The following is a 17,842-nucleotide window of genomic DNA, read 5'->3' on the forward strand; positions in this document are numbered from 1 at the left end:
ATTTTACTCCTGTTTCTCCACACTAAGCATAATTATTTTCAAAATGATACAATACACAGGTTGTTGCTTTGTCTGTTTGGCTTAACGGGATTATGAATTATCTCTCTTTAAAAATGGTAATAACAAGTAATATATGTTCTAATAAAATGTAGATAAAAACAGGTATAAATGAAAGACTATGAAAGACAATCACCTCTAATCATAAATAACTTTGTGTTAGTCTTTATTAAAACAAAAAAATCAAAATTTCAGACATAAAACTACATGATATATACAAGAATATATAAAAGTAAAAGGAAAAAACAGTACATATCTACTGTGCTGGCACAGCAGGAATTTCAACTGGTTGTTAGATCCCAAATCCAAATGTTTACATCCAGGATGTCACAGAGGTAACTTCCTTTTGTACCTGAAGTAAAAATAAATCTATTTAATAGAATACAATAAAATAGGGTTCATTTGTGAATTGTCTAAGAGTTCCACAGTTCTAGTATATTAAAATTCTACCTAAGACATAGATTATACATCATATATAGTCATATAAATTACATATAGTCATATAAATTATATATATATATATATAAATTAAACCAAAAGAAATTAGCTGGCATATGCCTCAGGTAATATCTATGTTTTAGAGATGAGAAAAATGGCAAGGTATAGGGACAGATCTTATAAAGTCTCAGAGAGCTAAAGGTTACCTGTACTGATTTTCACTGTAAATTGAACATACAATGTCCATAACTGCCACCCTGTTTTAATATACATATAACATTAATATAACAAAAATAGTACGTAAACAGCCCAAATCTGAACTCTTCTACTCTGTGAAACTGGCATTTCACTGCTATACCATAACTTTGAAGAGCAGTTAATTCATATGAACAAAGTGATTAGTCAAAAAATAGAAATAGTAAAAATAATGATTTAAATTGTTGCTCAAACTTGAAAATCCTCAGAAATCAATATAATAGTATTACCGTCCTCTTTTAAAATTGATTTTGTGCTCTTGGGTTAATATAAGTTCAGCTGCTTCAAAAATACTAAAGTCTGACTTATAAAAATACTCCAGCATTCAGTGTTACAGATGACAGCCTGAAGAACTTGGTCTAATACAAGGCTTATCCTCCTCACACCTTCCTCTGAGAAGACTCTACAGGGTATAATGTCCCTTTCTACTTTTAATTAGGAAGGGATGACATCAAGGCAAAGGTTAGTCAGTTCCTGATACCAAAATCCATTCTACATTTGAGCATGTTGAATAAAGAAAACATCAAGAGTCATTTGTTAAGGTTGTTCATTTTTAAAAGGACTACAGTCACAAGGATTTCCTTAATTTTTTATGTCCCTATTAAAATAAATGTTAGCATATGATTAAAAACATAAAGAATAAAATTATTGCTTTTCAGTTACCTTATTGAGCTCTGGAAACAGTTCTTGTATTACAATGTCCAATAAAACATAAGTCAGCTAAAGCACAAAAAAAAAAAGGTTTTTTTTTAAGGCATTAGACAAAACCATAAAAATGATAAACACATAATTCAGGACTATGGTTACTTGTAAATGGGAAGGCAGGGAATAGAATTTACAACATCAAACAAACACAAAAATAGCTTCACTAGTATTATAATGCTTTATTCTTAAGATGAGTGTTAGTCATGTGTTCACATATGGACATTTTATTATTATACCTCGTATTTCATTTTACATTAGATATTTTACATGTAACAAAAATTTTAAAGAAACAAGCAGGACACGAAATTATAACTGTATTGAGATCTTAACAGATATGTATAGACTCTAAAGATGAAAATGTTAACTGGTTTTTCATGTTATCTGAATGATGAAATTCTCAATTTTTAAGTTTTCATTTTATTTCATGAATTTTCTGTATATTCCAGATTTTCTACAATGAATACGTTTATTTTAAACCAAAAAATTCATGTTATAAACAAAAAAAAGGTAGTCACCTAGAAAGAGGAACACAAATCAAACACACTTTTTTCAATTTGAATGTCTGAATTACACTGCCTTGATTTAATAGTGTCACTTCAGGAAAAGGCCAGGCTTCTGGCCAAGATGGAGGTGTAAGTAGACACACTGTGCCTCCTCGCACAACCAAAAGAAGGACACAACAATTTAAAAAAAAAAACCAATCTGAACAAACAGAAAATCGAACTGTATGGAAGTCCAACAACCAAGGAGATAAAGAAGAAACATTCATCCAGAACAGTAGAAGGGGCAGAGATGGGCAGCTGGGGTGTAGAGGACTTGTGGCAAAGTGGCAGCTGGCAGATCCAGCGAGGTGGCGGACTGTGGAGCGGGGCGGGCCAGACTGCAGCTAGCAGACCCCACAAGGTGGTGGCTGGCAGACCCCACGGCCCCATATTCGCGCACATATAAACCGGGAGGAACAGTGGGGGAGCAGAACAGACTGCTCAACCCAGGGCTCCAGCGCAGGGGAAATAAAGCCTCAAACCTCTGATTGAAAACACCCATGGGGGTTGAGGCCACAGCAGGAGAAACTCCCAGCCTCACAGGAGAGTTCGTTGGAGAGACCCACAGGGGCCTAGAGCGTGCACAAGCCCACCCACTCAGGAATCAGCACCAGAGGGGCCCAGTTTGATTGTGGGTAGAGGAGGGAGTGACTGAAATCCAGCAGAGTGGAGCAGGTTCCATTGCTCCCTCTCGGCCCCTCCCCCATGTACAGCATCACAGCACAGCAACCAGCGTTACCCCACCCTGGTGAACACCTAAGGCTCCGCCCCTTTACATAACAGGCCTGCTGAGACCAAAAAAAAAAAAAAGGCCCAAATAAAAGAACAGATCACAGCCCCAGAAATAATTCAACTAAGCAGTGAACAGATAGCCAACCTATCAGATGCACAGTTCAAAACACTGGTAACCAGGATGCTCACAGAATTGGTTGATTTTGGTCGCAAACTAGATGAAAAAATGAAGGCTATGCTAAGAGAAACAAAGGAAAATGTACAGGGAACCAATAGTGATGGGAAGGAAACTGGAACTCAAATCAACGGTGTGGACCAGAAGGAAGAAAGAAACATCCAACCAGAAAAGAATGAAGAAACAAGAATTCAAAACAATGAGGAGAGGCTTAGGAACCTCCAGGACATCTTGAAACATTCCAACATCCGAATTATAGGGGTGCCAGAAGGAGAAGAGGAAGAGCAAGAAATTGAAAACTTATTTGAACAAATCATGAAGGAGAACTTCCCCAGTCTGGCAAAGGAAGTAGACTTCCAGGAAGTCCAGGAAGCTCAGAGAGTCCCAAAGAAGCTGGACCCAAGGAGGAACACACCAAGGCACATCATAATTATATCACCCAAGATTAAAGAGAAGGAGAGAATCTTAGAAGCAGCAAGAGAAAAGGACACAGTTACCTACAAAGGAGTTCCCATAAGACTGTCAGCTGATTTCTCAAAAGAGGCCTTCCAGGCAAGAAGGGGCTGGCAAGAAGTATTCCAAGTCATGAAAGGCAAGGACCTACATCCAAGATTGCTCTACCCAGCAAAGCTATTATTTAGAATGGAAGGGCAGATAAAGTGCTTCTCAGATAAGGTCAAGTTACAGGAGTTCATCATCACCAAGCCCTTATTATATGAAATGTTAAAGGGATTTACCTAAGAAAAAGAAGATAAAAAATATGAACAGTAAGAATGACAGCAAACTCACAGTTATTAACAACCACAACTAAAATAAAAACAAAAGCAAACCAAGCCAACAACTAGAGCAGGAACAGACCACAGAAATGGAGATCACATGGAGGGTTATCAACAGGGGAGTGGAGGGGGAGGAAGGGGGGGAAAGGCACACAGAATAAGTAGCATAAATGGTAGGTAGAAAACAGACAGGGGGAGGGTAAGAATAGTATAGGAAATGTAGAAGCCAAAGAACTTATATGTATGACCCATGGACATGAACTAAAGTGGGGGGGGATGTGGGAGGAAGGGGGTGGGCAGGGTGGAGTGGAGTGAAGGGGGGGAAATGGGACAACTGTAATAGCATAATCAAAAAATATATTTTTTAAAAACAGGAAAAAAATAGTGTCACTTCATAGTTAATAATATACCAGACCCTCCCCAGCTGGGGTGTTTCAGTGGGTTGAGTGCTGGTCTGGGAACTGAAAGGTCACTGGTTCGATTCCTAGTCAGAACACATGCCTGGGTTGTGGGCCATGTCCCCAGTTGAGGAAGTGTAAAAGGGAATTAATTGGTGTTTCTCTCGCACATCCATGTTTCTCTCCCTTTCTCCCTCCCTTCCGCTCTATCTAAAATATAAATAAAACCTTTAAAAAAATGCACCAGACTCTACTGTGTCATTCACGAAACCTAGCCAAGTCTAGTCAACCTGCTTTAATGAATTTTACCTGCTTGTTGAGAACTGGCTGCTGTAAGCCATCAAATAGAAGCCTGATGCTTTCATACTTAGCTTCTTCACCAATACACTTGACAATCAGATCTAAACAAGAAAGCCACATGTGAAACAATTTTATATCATAAAGTGATTCATCATTAATTGAATCATAAAAGAAAATCTCTGCCCTGTTTCCCATATATTATGCAAAAAGTGTAAATCAAAAATCTTCTAAACCAGGCTTCTGCAAGGGTTCTATGGTCAAAATGAGAAATGCAGTAAGAAAACTGCAAGTACAAAGAATGTTGCAGTAAAGAAATTTCCCTATCCTATTAAGGGATAAAAGGTAGTTGGAAAACAATACATGTTGTATTATTCCATTCAGGGAAAACAAAATAAAACTCTAAAATTATGTCTGTATATTTGGACACACATGTATAGAAATGCATAGAAAAGTATCTGTTAAGGACTAATACCAACTGGAGCACGTGGCTATTTTTACACAACAGGAAGAGGATGGCTCCTACTTTTTACTCTATTCATTTTCGTGTTTAAATATCTTAATATCAGGAAAAAAAGTTTAATTTAATTTTAACAGACTTTCCTCAATGAATATGACCACTTGGTTTCTGTACAATTTGCATAATTACTATCAACCATCTTACAAAACAATCCTTTTAGGAAATGTTTAAACATAATTTAGAATCCAAAAAGTGTAATGTTTCATTCCTGTTACCAAAAAGAATTAGTTCTTATAAAAATCTCTACTGAATGTTTTCCCCCAAACAAGAAAAGCAAATCATTCATAAGTAAACAAGTTGTTCAAATATTTGTCCCTTCCCCCAATCATTGTGAAACTCTTAATGCTGGTCACACAAAATTCTCACTTTATGTTTGCTTCTATGAGGTAAATCTAACTTAGGAGGCAAAAGCCAAATTTAATTTACAGTAAGCACAGTGGATCCTTGATATTTCTCAAGCTATGCAACCCAATATGGATTTTTCTGAATCTTCTAATTCACCAATACTACATAGAATTTCACAATTCTATGCACGAAGCATAATGGACAAAAATAAGTGATCATTTCAGATCCTTCAGGAGTCACTAAGAAATGAGGAGTAAAGGACAACGGAATGGCATGCTAAGCTTACTCACTAGCTAAATTACTCCTTCCCAAACGAAAGTCTCAAAGTACATGTACTTCAAATTTGAGCCTCAGCAAAATAACGAATTATTACATTTATTGGCTTTCCATGTAGTTCCTGAATATCAAAACTAAGACTGTTAAAATCATGAATGCTATATTATGTTATAAAACAGATAAGAAATTGTTTCATCATTTATCTACAGAAAACTTACTCAAAAATAGCTTTTGTTTACTTTTACATTCAGACCAGGGACTGAACTTCACTGTCATCACATGGAGCAGCAGAAATACTCTGGGAGTAAGTTTTCAATGATAAGAATTCTGTAAAGTACACTCCTTAGCCTTCTTCAATTCTTACTCTATATTTTCCTCCTGGGCATTATAATCCACTTGCATGTGACTTCCATATCTCTTATCCCATACCACCATTCCTCCAATTTCCAAATAGGGACAGCTAAATGCTTACTAGACATTTCCTCCTGAATAATGTATAGGCACTTCACACTCAAAATGTCCTAAACTAAACATCCTCTGCTTTGAACCCCCTGACATTTTGTCCTTGTATTTCCCATCTCAGTAAGAGGTTACTACCATTCATTTACTTAGGGGCCCAAGCCTACCTCCTTTAAGGGTCCTCCTTGGAGATACTTTGTGACTTGAACATAACTCTATTATCACATGCATGTTTTGACTGCATGCATGTCTTCCTGCTAGACTTGAGCTATGCAAGTACACTTTTTTTAATCCCTTGCACTCTACATAGTATCTGGCACATGTAAGGTGCTGATGGTAGGCAGCAGGATTCCAACTGTCCCACAAACTTGTCACTTGGGCTACTCTGTTTATAAGTTATTGTTAAAAAGATCTATTTGTATGAGTAGAAATAGCCTTGTCTTAAAGTCCTCAGTGCTATCATCATAAAAACCAAATTTTATTTAACTAATGAGTTAATTTTATTGGCCTTTATAACTATTTCTAAAATGAAAATTCACAGTAAAAATTAGCTTCAATAATTACTATCCATTGTGACCCAATGGGGTGTTAATCTATATTAAACTACTTCTTAAATATTACACCTGGAATGTAATTCATCATTTTTTCAAAAGTCTGTTTTGCTCGTTGTTGCTTATCTTGGAGAGAGCGAGGTTCAGTGTTTTCACAGAACACAGCATCTAAAAAGAAAAAAAATACTTTCTGGAATTTTCACCTATTATACACAAAATGCTTATTTCCTCATAGTGGAATTACTAATAAAACAAACAAAAACAAGACTTTCAGGCCTGAATAAAATCATTAAGAGTACACAAACCATCATACACATAAGAAAATACAAACCTCTGAGAAGTGTTATAAGTGAGACCAAACGGTGCTCCTGAAATAACTGTTCTAGTTTACAGTGAAGATAGTAGTCAGTATACATTTCCAGAGTGTTTTTAAAGAGGATTCGAGTTCCCATTAAGAGATGATGAAGCCAGTCAGGAACTTGGAAAACCACTCGTCCTGAAAGCATCAAGGAAATACTTCATTGCTAAGATAAGTATTTTTATATTTTCCAATATAAAAAACACAAATGACCAATATTATATTTGTTAACACTAGTAATTTTAATATGTTCAAGACCAATTGTACAGAATCCTTATAAAAGAAGTATTTAAAAATTTTTAAAAAGTTGCAATGGGGCAATACTCAAGAGCATTAATTTACATCACAGAAGAAATATGATACATGAATGAAAATCATATTTTAATAGTAACCACGTTGATCTTACCTACGTACATCAGGTAATCATAAACTCCTTCTACAGTCATCATCTCCATAAAATAATTCTGATTTTGCTTTCTTTCTGTATTCTCAGCACGGTTTGCATTATTCTTAAACAGGTCATTGAAAAGCTAAAGTAAAAGTTGAAAAAATAAAGAAATATGTAGTTTATTACACGTACTGATAATAATCACAAAGAGCAAAGACATTTATATTTTTTTCTAATCAAAACGGAACATCAGGCTAGGATCTGCCTAAAATTTCACACTTATACCTAAAATTGAATTTAAAAAATGTTCCTCCCAAAACAGTTCATAAAAATCTACATTCATTTCCAACACAACAGGTAATTCATTATTTATAACTTCATTTCTTGACACCAAAAGGAGCACATGAACATATAAAAATGTATAAAGGTATTAATGATAGGTAATTTTAAAACTAACATGATTTAAAAATCATAAATCGCTGTTTAATTAAAAGTTGTTTAGAGGTGAACATCAAACTTTAAGCAAAGTTTATCTGGACAATGATAGATAGTGAAAGCCCAGAAAGGACTTCGATTAATGTGAAAAATAATAAACAAGATATGAAGAATTATGATGAAATGCAACTAAATCTCAGTCCTACTTACCCCCAAACTATGCAAAAAGCATCTATTCTCAATAATAATCAAACAACAGAAATTAAGGAACTAAAAAAAATTGATGTAAAAGATCAACAAAGGCAAAAACAAATGGGCAAAAAAACCTTTGGCAAGACTGATCAAGTAAGAAAAGAAAAAGAACACACAAACAAATGGGAACATAACTACTGATGTCAATCAGAAAATAAAAATAGAATATTACTGACAACTTTAGGCCAAACATTTTGAAATTAGATAAAATGGAAAATTTGTTGAAAAATATAACCTATTAAAAAGTGATTCATAAAATAATAAACCTGGAGAATATTATTATCACTAAAGAAATTAAATTTGGTTTAAAAATATCTTCTACAAACAAAACTCAAGGCCTAGATGGCTTTACCAACAAGTTCTATCAATTATTTTAAAAACTAATAATTCCAATAACTCTACCAGCAAATTAGAGAAAGGATAATATAACATCAATACCAACATCCGACTAGGACAAAATAAGAAGGCTGTTGTTCACCCGTAAACACAGATGTAAAATTCCTTAATCTCATAAGGATATCTATGGAAAAAGCTACACCATACTATTTAATGGTGAAACAAAGCTTGCCGTCATCTGCCAGTAAGTTTGTAAATCTAAAAAGATTAATAAATATATTACTAAAAATAATTTAAGTCTAGCAGAATTATTGACCTGAAAAATTCAGTACACAAAAATCTACTGCATTTCTGTTTACCAACAATCAAGTTAAAGTAATAACAAAAGTGAAGGTGTTTTGGGGGAGAGGAGGATTGTCTTTTGAGCTCACATAGCTCCCCAGGCTGGGCACTACTACGGCACTAAACTGAGCTTCCTGCAGACAGAGAATATATATTCCCAGTGCCTAACATTCAGAAGTAGGCACACAATAAAATACTTGTTTAATGAATAGATAAAATACTTTATAAACCATTACAATTAGTAATACCATCAAATAAACAAAAAATACATTATAGCAAGTAATTCCTTAGGTCTATTATTAAAATTTGGTTATTTATAAACTCAGAAAACCACTTTTAAAAAATACCCCACATACAGAAATATAACTTTGCAAATATAGTATCTAAAGAAACATTTAAACTGTTAAAGCAAAGAATCAACCTATTTGCAATACATTCCTTCTACTGTACAACTGATTTCCATATAAAGAAAATTAAAAGTGCCATCCATTTCATCAACACAGGATTCTCCCTATAATGGAAAAGTTATTTCAAGTAAGACAACTTCAAATTTAATGGCTCTTTAAGGCGATGTTCAGTACCTTCTTGTTGTTTTCTGAAGTAGGGCTAAGAATGGTCAGTTCTGGTTTACTTGGTTTAGGCTTTGGAGATTCACAAGAATTAATGAAATTCATGATGAAAGGTTCCAAATGCTGACCCTTCTGTGGTAATACAGAGATCGTAGTATGAAAACAGAAAATTAAAATTATGATTTTCAGTATCACATAACCCATTAAAAGTTATTAGTATTTAAATAAGTTTTTAACTATCATGTTATACAATAGAATATACATAAATTAGTTATTTACCTCTTTCATTAGTTTTCCAGGAACAGACTTTATAATTTTCCCTGCAATTAGAAGCATATGAAGGCATAATATACATCATAATTGCTTATATGAATACTTCACTAAGTAATTTTAAATATTAAAATAGCCCAAGTAAAAAGTAAAATCATAAGAAATATTTACAATTGCCCACTTCACACAACAGAAATTTACAATAACTATGGTATACTTAATTATTTATAAATACAACATTTGGGATTTACTTCAAAATAATCCAGTTGGGTGGGAGGTGGGGGAAGGGATAGAACAAGCCAAGTGTTGATAACTGCTAAAATAGAGTAAGGAATTCATTATACAAATTTCTTTACTTTTGTGTATATTTGAAATTTTCCATAAAAAATGTTTTCAAAAGATTTTAAACAATGGTGAATATATAGGCATCTAAAAATATACAAAAAGTTTTAAAATTGCTACATTAAAAATTGGCTATTTGAGTAGTTTATATTCTGCATTTAAGGTTAAGAATATATATTCTAATCCTGTTTATCAAATTTTTCTTGATTTTATCTCCAGGTTCTCTTTAAGATTTTCTCAAAGAAAAAATAAACAAATGGGACTACATCAAACTAAAAAGTTTTTGCACGGCAAAGGAAAACATCAACAAAATAAAAAAGACAACCCATAGAATGGGAGGACATATTTGCCAATACACCTGATAAGGGGTTAATATCCAAAATTTATAAAGAACTTACAAGGACTCAACACCAAAAAACCAAACAACCCTATTTAAAAAATAGGCAAAGGATCTGAGTAGACACTTCTCCAAAGAGGATATACAGAGGGCCCTTAGATATACGAAAAGATGCTCAATTCATTAATCATCAGAGAAATGCAAACTAAAGCCACAATGAGATATCATCTTACACCTATCAGAATGGATATCATCAATAAATCAAGAAACAACAAGTGCTGGCAAGGTTGTGGAGAAAAGGGAACCCTAGTACACTGTTGGTGGTAATGCTGACTAGTGCAGCCACTGTGGAAAGCAGTATGGAGATACCTCAAAATTTAAAAATGGATCTGCCTTTTGACACAGCAATCCCACTTCTGGGAATATATCCAAAGGACCCCAAAACACTAATTCAAAAAAACATAAGCACCCCTATGTTCATTGCAGCATTATTTACAATTGTCAAGATATGGAAGCAGCCCAAGTGTCCATCAGTAGATGAGTGGATAAAACAACTCTGGGACATTTACACAATGGAATACTACTTGGCCATAAAAAAAGAAAAGAAGAAAATTTTACCCTTTGTAACAGTATGGATGGACCTGGAGAACATCAAGCTAAGTGCAATAAGGCAGTCAGAGAAAGACAAATACCATATGATTTCACTCAGATGTGGAATCTAATGAACAAACTGAAATAACAAGCAAAATAGAGACGGATTCATAGAGAGCAGGATGACAGCTGGGTGGGGGGAGGGTAGAAGATAGAGAGATTGAGCTAAAAGGAAAAAGGACTCATGGACATGGACAATACGTGTGGTGACTTCAGGGAGTAGGGAAGTATAAGGGGACTAAACGGTAATGGAAAAAAATACATTAAAAATTCTGTAAAAAAAAAAGATTTTCTCAAGCATTTAGAAATGACTATAAAAATTAGCAAAACTGACAAATACCACTTAAATTTCTTTCATTTCAATTTAGAAAAAAGTAGACTCATGGCAACAGCAAGAAATATAATAAAAGAAATTAAAAATAGGGATTGCTTTATGACATGCAAACCATCCAACCATTCCATCTGGCTCTTTCTTTTTGGTACCCCCATATACCACTTCTCCCTCACTAGAATTTCCAAAGGTCCTTAAATTACAGGGCTTTATTCTATGCTTTCCTCTATAGTACATGCTCTTCTGAACCAAATGATTTATTCAATCTGATATCAAATAGCTACTCCTTGCCTATCTCCTGGCCTTTCTTCCTTTACACAATTTCTGCAATTAAATTCTATAAACTCAGCAAGTTCAGAACTGCTCTTAATTTATTCCCTGTCTCTGCAAGTAACAGCATTCATCCAGTTGTTTAAATAGAAACCTGGGTCACTCTGAACACTTCTTCTCCTTGAGTCAAACCTGGGCATTAACCACATCTACCCAATTCTATCTCCTATAACCAAATATAAAGTGTCCTCACATGTTCCCCTGATAAGAAGACCCCTCCACACATACACATGAAATATTTTGGCTCAACGAATTAGGAAAGATACATATGAAAGCCAAACTTGTAATGTCTACTTGTAATGTCTAACTGATTCTTTTAGGTCTATAGAGACTTAAGATTAATAAAATATATTTAGAAATATTGCTTTTCCTCCATTATTATCTTTAACAATTTTATTCAAACTTTTCTAGATTATATTAGTTTGGTTTGTACTTAACTTTATATAAAAGAAGTTGCTATATATATTCTTTTGTGTCTTGCTTCTTTCATTCAACAGGTTTTTAAGATTATCTATTATAAGAAGCTACCTGCTATAGGTATTCATTGCCATAGGTGTTCATTTTATGAATCCACCATAATTTATCTCTATTGCTGGTGAAGATTTGTATTCTTTCCAGTTTTGGCTATTATAAACAATGCTGCTATGAACATTCTTAAATATGAATGTAAGATTCTCTAGAATATATATCTCAGAGAGAAACTGCTGGGTCATTTAGTTTTATACTAAACCGTTTTTTCAAGTGGTTTTCCCATTTATATTCCTACTAATAGTGTAATTTATATAGTGTACATAGCTTTACTATATAAATTATTTTTCTAAATTAATGTGAAAATGCTGATTCCTTTCAGTTTATTCTCTTATGTTTCATTCTCTAATTTGACTTACCAAGATTTACATCTGGTAGTATCTTATCAAGAAATTGTGTTTCTCCACCATTGGGGGAGAGAAAATCTGCTAGAAGTTGACTATTACTCAGTTCTGGATGCTGCAGAAGTTTCTTGAATGAACAAAAGAAGAAAAGAAAAGTTTAAAAATCTACAAGGGTGATCAAACTATTTTAAAATAATTTTTTAAACCAAGAAAGCAATTTTAAATCCTCAAAAGCTATTTCACATTTAGAATAATAATAAAATTACATTTATAGGAAGAATAGTATCACATAGGAGATATATGCCCTCAGCCTCTGCAGTCAGACTAAATGGATTTGAATTCTGGCTCTTCTATCTGCTAGCTAGGTGTTTCTAGAAAAGTTCCTAAATTGCGAAAGAGTCAGTTTCCTCATGTGTAAAATGAAAATAATACAACCTACTTTTTAATGTTGTTATATAAAGCATTTAGCACCTACCTAACACACAGGAAGATTAAAACATGAAGCAAGTATTATTTCTCAGTTTCTCAACTATAAACAAATATAACAATATCATACAACTATCTTGATAATTAAAAGACGGCAAAAATTAAAAGGATTTAGCAAAAACTAAATGTGGAAATGTGAAATAATTTAGAGGATCTGTTGTCTGTTCTCCCTACAATATTATTTTCTTATAGACAAATTGACCTTTTAAAGCCAAAATTAACCCATTGTTAGCTAATGTTCAGTTTTGTAACTACGAAACAGTTACAAAACTTTCTGAGAAGAAATCTACAGGGTGGGGAAAAAGTAGGTTTACGGTTATAAGTACATGAAACAGTTTATTCTAGTATTATTATTTATTAATTATTATATTATCTTGCATAGAACTGTAAACTTACTTTTGCTCCACTCTAGATATAAGCAAAATAGTAGTACTGTAACCTTCAACTTCATATTATCAGAAAGTAAGTTCTAGAAGGAGGTACTCTAGTTTTTAGAATTAGTTCAAATAATGGGTTAATGATATCAATAAAGACACAGGTTAACACTATATGTTGTATTCAAATGTCCTTGTAGTAGTTAATAGTTAATTCATATTTCAATTTTCATACCACAAAAAATTATATAAAAAATATTTTCTGAATTCAAGTATTCAACAGTTCAAATACAGGAAATAAAATGTAAATACTTCTTAATACTGTTGAATATGTAATTCATAAAGTACTTGTTTTTGGCTATAAGGTAACCAAATTTAACTGAGTTCACACTTAATAAAAACTACAAAACTCATGTCAAAAAAAAAAGATTTTTTAAAACGTAAAGCAAAAGTATACTCTGGTCTTATACACTTGATTAAAGAAAGTTGGTCGTTAATTTTAGAGAAGTCTCAAATAAGTAACTTTTAAGTTGATTATGCCAACAATGGAGAAAATATACCAATTACATTGTTTACATAACACAATGCCCACACTCTGAGAAAAATGGAATTCAATTCCAACTGGTAAATGGTAGAGAGTCAGGAGATCCACAAGAAACTGGAAAAACATCTTCAAATTGAAAAAGGAAAGGAATTGAGGAATAAAACAGAAGGGAAGATTCTGAAGTTAAAAAAGTGCTGAACACAAAATTAAACATAGAATAAGACAAAAATAACAAAAACTACCTGGCATTCTTAGAATGTATTTAATCTTTTACAACAAACTTTTTGTTTCTTTCTTTAACATCCCACACCAAAACTAAGCTCAACTTGAGACTTTTTTTCCTCTAAGAAAACATCTGGTATTTTGTGTCTGGTCAAGATGGCAGCACAGGTAAACACAGCTCGCCTACTCACACAAACACATCAAAATTACAACTAAATTACAGAACAACCAACATTCAGAACTGTCAGAAATCAAGTCACATTAAAGTCTTACAACTACAGAATTAAAGAAACCACATCCATACAGACTGGTAGGAGGGGCAGACATGTGGAACCAGCTGGTCCAACATCCACATGTGGTGGATAAAAATTCAGCAAGGACTCTCAGTCCCACACCAGGCTCCCACCCCAGTGTTCCAGTCCCAGGAAGATAAGTCCCTGTAACTTCTGGCTGCAAAATCGAGCAGGGAGTGAGTTGGTGGAAGAAACTTCTAGAGTCCCAAGTAGGTCCCCTTAATGAACCCATACACGGACGTACTAAGATTCACTCCCTCTGAGCTACAGCACTGGGGTAGCAGCCTAAAAGGCACCAGTGACATACAGAGAAGAACTGAAGTGTCTGGAATCAAGGAGAGAGCTGCATGATAGCTTTTTCCCAGACAGAAAGTTGGGCAGGGGCCATTGTCCCTTTTCTGAACCCTATTCCCCCCTATAGCAACAAAGCCAGCAGGTGGGTGCCATATCTGAGACTCCATCAACATGGCTAACACTGTTTGCCCGACCCTGGAGATCCCCAGAGGCTCCATCCCATCCAACTTATAGCTGTTAACAGTGGCTTTTCCATATGAATGGCTGGTCTTGGCTCATGCATCACAACTTCCCAAATCCTTTCAAACAAGTAACAGCAGGCCTCAGTGAGTCCCCTGCCTCTGTACCTCCTGCTAAGTGGCTCCCGTCAGCCTAGATTCACAGCTTGGCTTTGCCTGAGAATCTCCAAGCCCAGCACAAGCAGCAGCTATCTCAGATTGCTTTATAGCTCAGGTCAGGTAGCCTGGGCAAAACACAGGTTGGGGCTGGCCATGGCCTGAACCACCCAGGAAACCCCAGGGCCTGCAACCCAGTGTACAGCAACAGATCACATCAGAGCACCACCACCCTGCCCCTGCACAGCTGATCCTCCACGAAGGGCGGAGATTGGTGGTCAGTGGTCACAGCCAATCCTTGCAGATAACTGGCCTGAGTAAATTCCTCCTATTGATCTGCCAGCAGCAACCAAGGCTCAACTACAAGAGCTGGGTGTACTCAGCCCACATGAAGGACACACATTCAGTACCCAGCTTGGGTGATAGGGGAGGCTGGACCCTACAGGACGCCTACTGCATTAGGCCACATTACCAAGACAGGGATTCATAGCAGCTCTACCTAATACATAGAAACAAACACAGGGAGTTTGCCAAAATGAGGAGACAAAGAAACATGGCCCAAATGAAAGAACAGAGCAAAACGCCAGAAAAAGAACTAAACAAAATGGAGATAAGCAATCTATCAGATGTAGAGTTCAAAACACTGGTTATAAGGATGCTCAAGGAACTCAGTTAGGATCTCAACAGCATAAAAAAGATCCAGTCAGAAATGAAGGATTCACTAACTAAAATAAAGAACAATTTACAAGTAAAGAACAGTGCAGTGGATGAAGCCAAAATCAAATCAGTGATTTGGAACATAAGGAAGCAAAACCAACCAATCAGAACAACAAGAAGAAAAATGAATTAAAAAATATGAGGATAGTGTAAACAGCCTCTAGGACAACTTCAAGTATTCCAACATTCGCTTCATAGGGGTGCCAGAAGGAGAAGAGAAGGAGCAAGAAATTAGAAATCTGTTTGAAAAATAATGAAAGGAAACTTCCCTAATTGGTGAATGAAATAGACATGCAAGTCCAGGAAGCACAGAGTGGCCCAAACAAGATGGATGCAAAGAGGCCCACTCCAAGACACAACGTAACTAAAATGCCAAAAGTTAAAGATAAGGAGAGAATCTTAAAAGCAGCAAGAGAAAATCAGCTGGTTACCTACAGAGGAGTTCTCATAAGAAGGTTAACTGATTTCTCAAAAGAAACTTTTCAGGCTAGAAGGGATTGGCAAGAAATATTCAAAATCATGAAAAGCAAGGAGTTATAGCCAAGATTGCTCTCCTCAGCAAAGGTATTATTTAGAATTGAAGGGCAGATAAAGAGCTTCCCAGACAAGAAAAAACTAGAGGAATTCATCATCACCAAATCACTATGATACGAAATGTTAAAGGGGTTTATTTAAGAAAAAGAAGATGAAATCTATGAACAATAAAATGGCAATAAATACATATAAACAATTGAGTCTAAAAAACCAACTAAACAAAGAAGAAGAACAAAGATGGTTGCCAGATGGAAGGGGAATGTAGGGGCATGGGTAAGGAGGTGAGTGGATTACAAAGTACAAATAGAGAGTACAAATAGATAATTAGAGAACAGCTATGGAGATGTAAAGTACAGTATGGGAAATGGAGTAGCCACAGAACATATATGCATAATCCATGGACATGAACAATGGTGTGGGGATTGCTTGAGGGAATGGGTGGTGCTGGGTGGAGGAGGCAAAGAGGGAAAAATCAGGACAACTGTAATAGCATAAACAATAAAATATAATTTTTTAAAAAGAAAATATCTGGTATTTCATTTGCTTATCAATTTTTTAAAAAGTATACTTTTGACAATAATTCCATCTTCACATTAAAAAACTTAAATAAAAGAATTTTGGAAATCTATATTGATATATACTCATAAAGCAAAGCATATACATATGACAGAAAAAAAAAGAGAAATTAGAGAATGCTATGATCAGCAATGTATTAAATTAAGCTGGTGATATACCTGTAGATATTCCTGAAACTCTTCTCTCTTTGACTTTAAGAATTCATAATTTTTGGGGCCAATGATCCTTTTGGAAGGAAGTTGGGCATCAGGAAATGTGCCTGAAATTAATATAAATGAAAGTTATTACTATGTTATGCTACTATTTTAAAAACCTAATTTATAATTTACTATAACAAATTCATATTCACAATTCTACCTTGTAGAGATATCATTATCCTTTAAAAAATCTTGACAAATTCAGAGAGCACAGGAGTTTGGACCAAAGAACTGCTATCCAAAATATCACTACTCTTCACTGACATCCTCTATTTATATATATAGATATATTTAACCCTCTATACTAGTTTAAAAAGATTCAAAAAATTACCATGAGATTCTTTTGAAATCAGTGATATATTATTAGACAAAATCTTACTAAAGAAATACCCACTCTCTCATGGGAAAAAATTATATTGCCAATGCTATATATACATGCTTAAAAACAAAATTTAAAAACCATGAATATGCTTTCTCAGATAGGGCTGACTTTGGAAATTTTAGTACCAAAATGGAAAAATATTATTGGGAATCCAATCAACTTTGGTTAATCTGGGATTTTAAAATATGGAGATAAATGATCTTCTCTCAACTCTAAACCAAAAAGAAAAGTTCTCAGATAAAGAACAAGACAAGGATAGCACTGCATGAGACTGGCAGAGACAAAAAGAAAACCATTTAAAGACAAGTACAAAATCAAAATCTAGGCAAAAATATGGAGTGGGACCTTGTTTTATCTTACTATAATCTGCTTGTCATGGGATTTATTTATATAGTAAAAAAGTATTCCCTGTTCTTCTCAATTTAGAACCAATCTGAATTTGGATCAGGAGACATTCCACAGAGCTTTTCTAAAATTAAAGAATTCAGAATACATAAATCAAACCCACCAGTCTACATACAAAATGACTGGAAATACCTTATAACTATA

General features: G+C 34.5%; 1 protein-coding gene across 8 annotated transcripts in view; it reads right to left on the reverse strand.

The window, feature by feature from the left end:
• Positions 1 to 206: 206 nt before the first annotated feature.
• SNX14 (sorting nexin 14) overlaps positions 207 to 17,842 on the reverse strand; it is an 87,963-nt gene continuing 70,327 nt past the window's right edge. For 7 of the 8 annotated variants that reach the window (XM_024576672.4, XM_024576674.4, XM_045184810.3 and 4 more), the window contains 10 exons: positions 16,873 to 16,973; positions 12,355 to 12,466; positions 9,486 to 9,526; positions 9,219 to 9,338; positions 7,291 to 7,414; positions 6,858 to 7,022; positions 6,599 to 6,694; positions 4,388 to 4,479; positions 1,414 to 1,470; positions 207 to 409 (listed from right to left, as the gene is read on the reverse strand). In XM_024576672.4, the coding sequence (XP_024432440.2) occupies positions 371 to 409; positions 1,414 to 1,470; positions 4,388 to 4,479; positions 6,599 to 6,694; positions 6,858 to 7,022; positions 7,291 to 7,414; positions 9,219 to 9,338; positions 9,486 to 9,526; positions 12,355 to 12,466; positions 16,873 to 16,973 (947 nt within the window). In that variant the 3' untranslated portion in view covers positions 207 to 370. The remainder of the gene's footprint in view (positions 410 to 1,413; positions 1,471 to 4,387; positions 4,480 to 6,598; positions 6,695 to 6,857; positions 7,023 to 7,290; positions 7,415 to 9,218; positions 9,339 to 9,485; positions 9,527 to 12,354; positions 12,467 to 16,872; positions 16,974 to 17,842) is intronic. The other variant, XM_045184808.3, reaches the window with a different exon arrangement.

This window comes from Desmodus rotundus, chromosome 11 (assembly GCF_022682495.2).
Source record: "Desmodus rotundus isolate HL8 chromosome 11, HLdesRot8A.1, whole genome shotgun sequence".
NCBI classification, from domain to species: Eukaryota; Metazoa; Chordata; class Mammalia; order Chiroptera; family Phyllostomidae; genus Desmodus; species Desmodus rotundus.